The 12,664-nt window shown below is 41.3% G+C and overlaps 1 protein-coding gene across 1 annotated transcript in view; it reads left to right on the plus strand.

The window, feature by feature from the left end:
* Positions 1 to 12,664, plus strand: part of MYT1L (myelin transcription factor 1 like) — a gene marked incomplete at its 5' end in the record, with an annotated part of 174,126 nt that overhangs the window by 111,399 nt on the left and 50,063 nt on the right. The window contains one exon of the mRNA XM_088448855.1: positions 5,624 to 5,860. Within this exon, the coding sequence (XP_088304981.1) occupies positions 5,624 to 5,860 (237 nt within the window). The remainder of the gene's footprint in view (positions 1 to 5,623; positions 5,861 to 12,664) is intronic.

Here is a 12,664-nt window from a genome sequence, read left to right on the forward strand (position 1 = left end):
GACAGGTCGCATCGTTTGCGACCATATCAGATAACACACTGCTTCTTTTGGTCGCAAATGATGCGACCACATCAGGCAAGTGGTTAGTTTTGTAACCCAGGGACTAATCAGCATGAAACATTCAAATGTATCAAGAGTATTGATAGGGTTCATAAAGGTATAATTTCCTAAATAATTAAACAAACTTTTATAAAAAAAGGAAAACATTTTGAAATTGGAGGAAAATTAAAAGTAATATGAGGATTACATTCTTTGCAGAAATAGTGATAGATCCATACAATAGCTCAACAACTCCTCTGGTGGGGACTTAAATACTAAAATACAGCAGTTCAAGAATGCTTAGGATTTTTGGAATATATTAGAATACAATTAGATTAACAGTCCACTTACCTCCAAAAGACTAATAAAAAACTTCAAGCGGGTCTAAACTTATACTCCTAGGGGTATATTACTAAAGTCAGATTTTTTAGAAATGGAAATGTTGCCCATAGCAACCTATCAGATTATACTTAACATTTAACTAGCACCTACTGGAAGATAATAGCTAGAATCTGATTGGTTGCTATGAGCAACATCTCCACTTCTAAAAACTCTCACTTTAGTAAATTTACCTCCTTAGAGTCAGATGGAGAGGATTAATGATTGAATTTACTAAAAAGGTGCCTTTGTGAGCGTATACAAAGTGGCAAGGTGCATGCAGGTCAGCACTAGTAACATATGTGCCCGATTTGCACCAGTAATATAATTTACACCAGCCATATTTACACATTCACTATTAGGCTGAGATAGAACTTAAAAAATGTCACTAATACAGCAGATAAAACTCTCCATTTCCTGTGCAAACAAATAAATTGCTACAACAGGTGTATTCGCAATCAGCCAATCAGAAATAGTTCATTAGCATTGTACATTCCCAATCAGCCAATCAGAAATGGTTCACTAGTACTATCAACTGTCACAGTCATCAGTGTGTATTTGACCATGCCTTCAAGTACCTGTAAATTGTACTGTACAGGCATACAGTATATGCATCTCTGTGCCTGTCTGCAGAGCCGTAACTAGACTTTTTGGTACCCTGTGCCAGAAAGAGCATTGGCGCCCCCATCATTTTTCAAAGGGACTTAATGCACTCAAAAAAGGGCCATGGCTTCATGGGGAAGGGCCAGGGAAGAGATAGGGGAGATCAGGAGATGCTGGGGATGAAATAAGAGGAAGCTACAAACAAGAATGATAATAAACAGAAATTTGACAGGCCCAAACAGTACCCCCTGACCTCTGGTGCCCTGTGCGATGGCACCGGCCGCACTACCCTAGCTACGGCCCTGCCTGTCTGTATCTGTACGTAATTACACAAAGCAGCCCATACTGCTGTTGACATACAATCAGGGGTGCAGAGAGGGGGTGGAGTAGGTACTAATTGTCTGGGCTTGGTCGGCCGCCAACCCCCCTCTCTGAAACCTTTCAGCAGCCCAGCCCACACTGTTGTGTGCTGGCTGCAGTGGAAGACCAGTGAGGGGGTGGAATAGGTACTTATTGTCTGGGCTTGTTGGAGCAGCCCAGCGGAGGTCTTGGTCGGCCGCCAACCCCCCTCTCTGAAACCTTTCAGCAGCCCAGCCCACACTGCTGTGTGCTGGCTGCAGTGGAAGACCAGTGAGACTCTTTCCACTGAGCAGCAGCAGCTGTCTCCTCTCCTCTACCTGGGCAGGGGTGGGGGGAAGCGATCACACTGATAGCGCCACCTCCTGGATTTGCCCCTGGCTGAGGGGATCACAGGGACCACGCCTCCCGTGATTAGGCCAAGCTCCTTGAGTTTAACAGGTCCATCTCTCTACGGCCCTGCATCTAATGGTGCTCCCTTCCTTACCCTGGCCTACCTCTATAGAAACAAGAAGGTACAAGGGACAGATTCAAGGTAAAGGGTAGACTTGATGGGCCAAGTGGTTCTTCTCTGCCTTCAAATTCTATGTTTCTATATCGTCGGATGGTGCGGTAGATCGATCTGCTTTGTGCGTACATCGGTGGATTCACGTCTCAGCCGGTGGGCATCTCAATAGGACGCCCATCGGCTGCAGCATCATTATACAGCTGTTACTCTACTGCCTTTACCTCTGAATCAGGCCCTGTGTGTATATATATGTAGTTATTTGCTTTGCATTCATATGGCCAAATAGTAGCATTGTCTCAGACCCCTCCTATATTTATAAATCCAAAATTGGGACAAATAAGACCAGCCCCTAATCTCTGCAAAACCATGGCCACAATTCACCCCATACCATGCCCCATCCATTCAACCACACACACTTCCTGATTGAGTTTTCATGCAAGCCGAGTCCTTTTAGGAGTCTACCAAAATCTGGGCAATTCTGAGGAATGTTGACCTATTAAAACATACGGGTGCAGGTTTGGTAGAGTCCTCCATGATGGAGGTCAGTAGGGATTTATGTATGTAATGTATGTATGTTTTTATGTGTTTTGAGATACTGTAGTTTTATATCTTTTAAACTACATTGAAAGAGTTTGGACTCAGTAGTATTTTAGAAAGCTTGTTAAAATCTACTTTCCATTCTTATGCGAGAATAGTGCAATTGAATAATAGCGAACACATTAGCATGCTCCCTGCTCCCTACATGCTCCCTACTACATTTGTGGTTATCTCAGCAAATTGTTAGATATTAATATAAACTGCATTATTGCACTATAGAGGCATACATCCAACAGTAACACTCATTGCTGTCTGATGACTCGCGCAAAATGATTTTTCTTCCAATCTGGATTTACAATAGTAATAACTGATTGATACTCGGTTATACATAATCTTTCAAAACAAATTAAAGGATAAAGAGCATAGGATAGTTTCAGTGGCTTCAATTTTAAAGCCACGGATAAAGGTTAGGACAGTGATGTACGACAGGCTTCTGTAGGGCCACACGTGAATTCCGAGTCGCCCCTTGCGCCCACCAGCTCCTTCCAGATTTGCTGTCATATTTGTTTGCTATCGCTTGTAACTAAGTGTATCAGGCTGCTTATCACAGGGTTTGCAAGAGGCATTTGATACCGGTGATCACATGACATGGAGCCCTGTCCAATGGGAAACATTAAGTGTGTTGAAATTGGAGTTGTCCCTTAAATATCATTAATAAAGAATGTGGTGACATAAAATCTATGGAGCAGCACAGCTTTCTAAATTCCTTAAGTAGTTAATCTTATTATTGAAATCATCTAAAACTCTACATTATAATCTCCCATTAATAAAGACAGTGTGAGTCATTTGTAAACTGTTACAAACTCATCCCCGCACAACACGTCAGTTTGCTTAAATGCTCCTTCTTGTCCATCTAGCACAAACGTAGGTGCATGCCCACTCGCCAGTGTGGGACCACATCAATGTTTTGGGGGATTGCAAGTCCAGATGGAATTACTGTAAGCATGATGAAAAATGTGGAAAAGTCCTGCCTGCTCTCACTGTAGGATAACCCTTGTCATTCGTTCAAACATTTCAAATTTTCTCTTAAAACAATGATCATTCAAGCCTTATTGAGCCTTAATTTCTGACAAGGAGGCACAATTCATCTTGTATCAGAAAATAACAGTAGTAGTAGTAGTAGTAGTAGTAGTAGTAGTAGTAGTAGTAGTAGTAGTAGTAGTAGTAGTAGTAGTAGTAGTAGTAGTCATTTGTAAACTGTTACAAACTCATCCCCGCACAACACGTCAGTTTGCTTAAATGCTCCTTCTTGTCCATCTAGCACAAACGTAGGTGCATGCCCACTCGCCAGTGTGGGACCACATCAATGTTTTGGGGGATTGCAAGTCCAGATGGAATTACTGTAAGCATGATGAAAAATGTGGAAAAGTCCTTCCTGCTCTCACTGTAGGATAACCCTTGTCATTCGTTCAAACATTTCAAATTTTCTCTTAAAACAATGATCATTCAAGCCTTATTGAGCCTTAATTTCTGACAAGGAGGCACAATTCATCTTGTATCAGAAAATAACAGTAGTAGTAGTAGTAGTAGTAGTAGTAGTAGTAGTAGTAGTAGTAGTAGTAGTAGTCCATCTAGCACAAACGTAGGTGCATGCCCACTCGCCAGTGTGGGACCACATCAATGTTTTGGGGGATTGCAAGTCCAGATGGAATTACTGTAAGCATGATGAAAAATGTGGAAAAGTCCTGCCTGCTCTCACTGTAGGATAACCCTTGTCATTCGTTCAAACATTTCAAATTTTCTCTTAAAACAATGATCATTCAAGCCTTATTGAGCCTTAATTTCTGACAAGGAGGCACAATTCATCTTGTATCAGAAAATAACAGTAGTAGTAGTAGTAGTAGTAGTAGTAGTAGTAGTAGTAGTAGTAGTAGTAGTAGTAGTAGTAGTAGTAGTAGTAGTAGTAGTAGTAGTAGTAGTAGTAGTAGTAGTAGTAGTAGTAGTAGTAGTAGTAGTAGTAGTAGTAGTAGTAGTAGTAGTAGTAGTAGTAGTAGTAGTAGTAGTAGTAGTAGTAGTAGTAGTAGTAGTAGTAGTAGTAGTAGTAGTAGTAGTAGTAGTAGTAGTAGTAGTAGTAGTAGTAGTAGTAGTAGTAGTAGTAGTAGTAGTAGTAGTAGTAGTAGTAGTAGTAGTAGTAGTAGTAGTAGTAGTAGTAGTAGTAGTAGTAGTAGTAGTAGTAGTAGTAGTAGTAGTAGTAGTAGTAGTAGTAGTAGTAGTAGTAGTAGTAGTAGTAGTAGTAGTAGTAGTAGTAGTAGTAGTAGTAGTAGTAGTAGTAGTAGTCTGTAGCCAGAACTCACAAAGGAATGGCCTGATCCCCTAGTTTTAACCAATCTCAAACTGTTATATATTTTGATCCCCCTGTAAGCACCAAAAATTTTGATATGCCAAATTTTTTACTTCCAATAAAACTGGGCACATCTGACTGACATCAAAAAATGCCTTTTGCTCTGCTGGCCCACATTTCTGCAGCTTCATCGTTGACCTGTAGTGTTCTTGCTTTACAATACTGTAGATGCAAAATGTCAGCAAATGAAAGTGTAACATGTAGCAAAATTGTAATATGAATGCTACATCTAACTTTAAATATTGATAATAAATACTTGATGCTATTAAATATTAAACTCTGACTTTTGGATTGATAATCTTTTTTAATATTATTTTTTCATAATATAAGTTCATAATATAAAAGACAATAGCAATAATAATAATAATAATAATAATAGTAATAATAATAATAATAATAATAATAATAATGCTAAAATATATATTTAGTTGGTTTTTTTTTTGCACTTGAATTTTCAGCATTGCAAGAGTTCTGCACTCATTTCACATTATGAATATAAAGAAAAAAGTGCAATAAGACACTCATTTTAAGAAGCCCTGATTTTACAGTTGGAATCATTTAAAATTGGAAATGATATCGCAGTAGAGAGAATCTAATTTTTCGTATTTTTTTTACATTGAATGAGATAATCGAGACTTACATAAGATTAGGCTGCAGTGTGTGGGCACGTCGTCACGACTCAATGCAGGAAGTCTACAGGAAGCGCACAAACCAATAAGAAAAAATAAAACTACAATAAAGAAAAGCAAAAAAAAAAGTAGTGAAAAGCTAATTTCACAATATTAATCCATTCCTTTCAGAATCCTGACATTGATGTGGATGAAAATGGAACACTGGACCTTAGCATGAACAAACAAAGACCACGTGATGTGTGCTGCTCCATTCTAACACCTCTGGAACCAATGTCACCACAGCGGCAGGCAGTGATGAATAGCCAGTGTTACCAAATGAATGAAACTGACTGCTGGGACTTACCAGTAGACTACACTAAAATGAAACCCAGACGGATAGATGAAGATGATTCCAAAGACATTAATGTATGTTCCACCCACTTGAAGGTCACATTCATAACGTAACTCGTATGGTTCTGTACCGCAATATAATATTACATTGGGATTGTCACCTATAGTACTGTACATGCACTGGAGGTAGCCATGCTGTGGTCTGAATCAATATTCGGGACAATGCAGCCTATGCATTCTTTTCAATCTAGTGACGTTACTGAGACGTGAGACACAAAGGGATTTGGCTGTCTGAATATTGATCTAGGCCACAAGATGGCTTCTTGCAGTTTGTTTTGATGAGCTGCTATCCTCCAACACTTAAACATAAATATCATCATTACAAAAGTCTCTTAAGCTGATGTACATTTTTTCTACTTACAATATACCATAATAACACTGCAATTAGTACCGGTCTCCTAAAAATATGCATGAATAATATCATATATCGCAGTGTTAGACTTAGAGCTGGTTAGAATATTTGCTGATATTTACTGTAGATCAAAGATAATGTCACCTTTCAAACATTTTTATTTAACTTATCTTTTATATTATATAATTTTATTTTAGATCTGTCATATTTAGTCTGCAAGTGTAAAATATTGTATTGCAGTTATCAAAAACCCTGTAAAATAGGCATGTACTGCATATTACCAATAATTGCAAATAAGTATTGTTTGCAACAAAAAATAAGATTATCGTTATTCCTGGTTGATGCTCTGCAAATCACTCCCAGGTGCCAAAGTATATATGTAAAAGCATGTAAGTAGGTATATTAACCTCAGTACACACACAGAGGAAGTCAAGTGAACACAGATAGTTCAGCACATAGTTCCCGTAAAGTCTCTTCAAGATACTTCGGTCAGCTTGTGCATCACTGTGTATACTGTAGTATGACAGCATGGCATCTATAGCAAGGCCATTCTAATGTATTACACGATAGCTATTTCTCCCTTTCCTTAACAAAAAAACAACATGTTATGTGGGTAACATCTTTAATGTGCTGGAAATGGAAATATACATCTAAATGTGATATTTGGACGTGCTTGAAGCAAATTTTACCACTAATTCACATGCAGTTTTGATTCACAGTATATATATATATATGGGTGTGGTATACCATGTCGACATGAGAATGTTAGCAAGGTCTGAATGTTGAGATTCAGTATGTCTACATACTGTCTACATAATTACAATTAAGACATTTACCATATTAACATTCGCAGTGTTGACAGTGTCATCATGTCGACATGTTCAACATGTCGACAGTATGCATGTCAACAGGGAGAATGCCGGCAGTACACTTTTACCGTAACCTGCAGCCTAACCCTAGTCATAACTGCAGCCTATTTTGAACATGTAGACATTTTGTCAATATGTCGAGATTCTAAATGTTGACAATTTGCACCTGTCGACTTTACAGTGCAACAATCTGAATGTGGACGCGGTAACTCTGTACTGTATATATATGCAATAATTGCACTTCTGGGAAGATGTACTGTAGCAAGAAATTTGGATCATGAGCCTATTGATACACGATGTCTAAAACAAAAGTAGCAACTACAGTTAGCAAAATGCATTGTGCAACATAATTATTTTTCTCACCTTAAGGGCAGTATTCAATTTGAAGCCTGTTTGCATTATCCCTGTATTCAATTTCGGTGCGAAAAGTCTTTGTTAAAAAACGGGGATAACTTTTCACCATGTTTTACATGGCGAAAAAAGGGCAGAATTGGGGTTTAGGGGTGCAGGCTTAAAAAAAATAGCCTGCACTCCTGGGAGTGTCCCCTAAAAATAATTTGTGTCAAAAAAAGTTTGAAAAAAAAATCGGGACACCCCAAAATATTTACTGGAATTTTGGGGTAAAAAAAAAAAATTTATGGGGGACAAAATCCTAAAGTAGGGAAATAGATTCCAGAGGAGTTCCCAGGTATGCGGCAGGTGTTTTCTTCATTGCAGGTAGTAGAGGCAGGTGCATTTTTGAAGAATTTTAAAAATGCACTTTAGGGACTTAAAAATATGCTTGCACCCATTTTCATGTACCCCAAATTTGATGGCAATAGTTATTTTTTGGGGAAAAAAAACCTAAGTGCTATTCTTCATCACTTCTTCACAGGCGCAAAAAAGCACCTGCCGCGGCTATTTAAAACCCCTAATTAGCTTCAGCAGGGAAAAACAGGGGTACCCATAGTTACCCCCCATTATAGGACATATTTAGGGGGGTCCTATGAAGAATTCCCAAAAATTCCCAAATTTTTGCAATACTTACCTTTCCGCCGGGTCCCGTTTTCGCTGGATCCTAATTGAATGCAGGGATAAAGCGGGCGCGCACCCGATACTTTACCCCTGCAAAACCTCCAGCACGGACTTTTCGCTCCAAAGTTGAGCCCTATATCTCTTATGCTGCAATTAATACAAAATACAAAGGAATTTTATTTTTATATGTTCTGCTTCGTATCTTTATATACCAACTATTACTGTTATATAAAACAAACTTTACATACACTTCAGTCAGTTTTTACACAGATCTCTATTTATTAAATGGTGAAAAGACCTTTGTTATATATATACTTTCCTTACCTATTAATAGGTTACCATTGCTGGTGATAGTACTGCCCTCATCAGAGGTTACACCTGCCGGCAATAAGAGTCACCAGGTGTCCCTCTTACTTTGGGGAAGCCTACGGTATATCGCTAGGATTGTAACAATCCTTCCTCTGTTATCGCTATCTCTAGTGATGCATGTGCATATTCCCTAAGACTGGCTTGGCGAAGTGGGAAGTTGGCGATCGCAGGCAAGTTTCACTGAGGCAGTTGTGTATCACTGAGGCACTGAGACAGCTGTGTATCACTGAGGCACTGAGGCAGCTGTGTATCACTGAGGCACTGAGACAGCTGTGTATCACTGAGGCACTGAGGCAGCTGTGTATCACTGGGACAGCTGTGTATCACTGAGGCACTGAGACAGCTGTGTATCACTGAGGCACTGAGGCAGCTGTGTATCACTGAGGCAGCTGTGTATCACTGGGACAGCTGTGTATCACTGAGGCACTGAGACAGCTGTGTATCACTGAGGCACTGAGGCAGCTGTGTATCACTGAGGCAGCCAGTGCTTAAAGTGGTCCTAGAGAAGTGGTGGAACTCACCGCCCCACTTGGTGCTTTTTCAATAAAGGGGCAAGGGCGTGGTCTCAAGAGAAAGGTAGAAAAGGTCACACAATAGTATTTCCTATTCAAATGACGCCACACAGTAGCACAATCCTGATTCACATTACACCACATAGTAGTGTCCCTTATTCATGTGTGACACACAGCAATGCCCCTTTTATACAATGCAAACATTTGTGCCCCTTATATACAATGCCCACAGTGGTAGTGCCTCTTATACAATGCCCACTGTAGTGGTGAACCTTATGCAATGCCCACCAAAAGAAGGCCTCCTTATGCAGTGCACCCAGTAGTGGTAGTACCACTTATGCAGTGCCCACAGTGGTAGCGCCTCTTATGCAGAGCCCACAGTAGTGGTAGTGTCCCTTATGCAGTGCCCTCAGTAGTGGTGCCCCTTATGCAGTGCCCCCAGTAGTGGTAGTGCCCCTTATGCAGTGCCCCCAATAGTGGTAGTGCCTCTTATGCAGTGCCCACAGTGGTAGTGCCCCTTATGCGGAGCCCACAGTAATGGTAGTGCCCCTTATACAATGCCCCCATTAGTGATCCCCTGGTAATAGTAAATAAGTTGTGTGGATAAGTGTATCGGCGCTCCTGGGGATAAGAGAATCTCTCTTGCTGCCTAGAACTACAAAGGTCCTTTCACCTAGGACCAGTGGAATGTCATATAAAAGGTATGTAGTTCACTGGCGCTTTCCCTCTAATCAAAATTCAGCAGTAGTCAGAGGAATACATTTAAAATAGCTTTAATACAAAACATAAATTCTCCCAATTGGGTGAAAAAAAACAAACATCAGTGGCAGACAATAATGCAATAAAAACTTCACTAAAAACAACTTCAATAAATATATGATGTGATTAGTGATTCAATTGCTAATTGGTAAAATGTCCATACATAAACAATAATATGAATAATAGTTTAAGATCACTTTGTTCATAAAGTGTCTGTGCATATAGAACAAAAAATCAACTAAGATAAATGGTTGGATTCCTACCATAAGGTAAAGTATGGGGCCCCTTGGCCTTCCGGACCTAGTGCCCCCAATAGTAGATAGCCTTATGCAGTGCCCTCAGCAGTGGTGCCCCTTATGCAGTTCCTCAGCAGTGGTGCCCCTTATGCAGTGCCCCAGAAGTGGTAGTGCCCCTGCAGTGCCCACAGTGATAGTGTCCCTTATGCAGAGCCAACAGTAGTGGTGCCCCTTATGCAGAGCCCCCCTAATGCAGTGCCCCCTATGCAATGCACCCATTAGTAATCCCCCTGTAATAGTGCCCCCAATAGTATTGCTCCTAGTAGTAATGCCCCCTGTAGTAGTGCTCCCAGTAGTAGTGCCCCCAATAGTAATGCCCCCAATAGTAGTGCCATCTGAGTAATGCCACCAATAGAAATGCCCCAAATAGTAGTGGCCCCCTGAGTAACGCCCCCAATAGTAATGCCCCCTGAGTAGTGCCCCCAGTAGTAGTGCCCCTAGTAATGCCCCCTGAGTAATGCTTCCAGTAGCAGTGCCCCCTGAGTAATGCCCCCAGTAGTAGTGCCCCCTGAATAATGCCCCAAGTGGTAGTGCCCCCTGAGTAGTGCCTCCAGTAGTAATGCCCCCTATAGTGAAGACGCTTAATTAAATAAAAATAATAATAATACTTAAACCTCGCTCCCGCATCCGCTGCTGCCTGGTCTGCATGGCTGCTCCTCTAACTATGGGAGAAACGTTATGATGTATCTCCTATAGTGCACTGCGGGAGCCAACTTCTCTCCCATATGTGCACTGCGAGACCTGGAAGCCAGAGCTCAGGAGTGAGCTCTAGCCTCTGGCTGACACTGCATAGAGGGAGCCGGGCACCTGCTGGTAACAAAATCTCAGCGGGCGCCTGGCAAATGGAGCCTCCCTGTGGCGCCGAGCTAAGGTGGGTCGGAGGATGTGGAACTGGTTCCGTCTTCAGATAGAAGTAACGGAACACAGTTCCACCCCATTCCGGCCCACTTTAACCCCTGGAGGCAGCTTTATATCTCTGAGGCAGCTGTGTATCACTGGGACAGCTGTTTATCACTGAGGTAGCTGTGTATCACTGAGATAGCTATGCACCACTGAGGTAGCTGTGTATCACTGAGGCAGCTGTGTATCACTGAGACAACTGTGTATCACTGAGGCAGCTGTGTATCACTGAGATAGCTGTGTATCACTGAGGCAGCTGTGTATCACTGAGGCAGCTGTGTATCACTGAGACAGCTGTGTATCATTGAGATAAGGTGGGTCGGAGGAGGTGGAACTGGTTCTGTCTCCAAATAGAAGTGACGGAATGCAGTTCTGCCCCATTCCAGCCCACTCTAACCCCTGGAGGCAGCTTTATATCACTGAGGCAGCTGTGTATCACTGGGACAGCTGTGTATCACTGAGGCAGCTGTGTATCACTGAGGCAGCTGTGTATCACTAAGATAAGGTGGGTCGGAGGAGGTGGAACTGGTTCCGTCTCCAAATGGAAGTGACGGAACGCAGTTCTGCCCCATTCCGGCCCACCTTAACCCTATGGTGGCAGCTTTATATCACTGAGGCAGCTGTGTATCACTGGGACAGCTGTGTATCACTGAGGCAGCTGTATATCACTGAGGCAGCTGTGTCTCACTGAGACAGCTGTGTATCACTGAGTGAGCTGTGCATTTCTGAGACAGCTGTGTATTACTGAGATAGCTGTGTATCTCTGAGATAAGGTGGGTCGGAGGAGGTGGAACTGGTTCCGTCTCCAAATAGAAGCGACGGAACGCAGTTCCGCCCCATTCCGGCCCACTTTAACCCCTGGAGGCAGTTTTCTTTATATCACTAAGGCAGCTGTATATCACTGGGACAGCTGTGTATCACTGAGGCAGCTGTATATCACTGAGACAGCTGTGTATCACTGGGACAGCTGTGAATCACTGATCCAGCTGTGTATCATTGGGACAGCTGTTTATCACTGAGACATCTATATATCACTGAGACAGCTGTGTGTCACTGAGATAAGGTGGGTTGGAGGAGGTGGAACTGGTTCCGTCTCCAAATAGAAGTGATGGAACATTGTTCTGCCCCATTCCGGCCCACTTTAACCCCTGGAGGCAGCTTTATATCACTGAGGCAGCTGTGTATCACTGGGACAGCTGTGTATCACTGAGGCAGCTGTATATCACTGAGGCATAGTGTGCATCACTGAGGCAACTGCCACAGCAATATTTTATTGATCAATTATAATGACAGTACCTATCTCCATAATAAGCAACTGTATCAAATCAGCTCGAACACCATATATTGATAAATAGGCACATAAATGTGAAATACAAACTTAAATAAGATTAAGATAATACAGTTCCCACTTCCAGGAACATTTCAGTAATAATAATAATAATAATAATAATAATAATAATAATAATAATAATAATAATAATAATAATACTGAATAACATTTTACTGGTCCCCTTAGAACAATGACACTATGCATCTGTGAAAGTTATAATGCTAAAATGAGTCATATTTGCATAAGTTTGTAAGGATAGTGGCAACATATTGGACCAAACAAAAAACTCGTTCTTGGCTAGCCTGGGGATTGATTGAGGTGTGTTTAAAGATTTGCCAGGTTTTCTATTATGGTTCCGTGGTATATAGATTATTTAGACCAGAAATAGAAAGACATTTCAACTTTAGGAATCAGCCAG

This window comes from Taudactylus pleione, unplaced genomic scaffold, assembly GCF_031769625.1.
Source record: "Taudactylus pleione unplaced genomic scaffold, aTauple2 ptg000468l, whole genome shotgun sequence".
Taxonomy (NCBI): domain Eukaryota; kingdom Metazoa; phylum Chordata; class Amphibia; order Anura; family Myobatrachidae; genus Taudactylus; species Taudactylus pleione.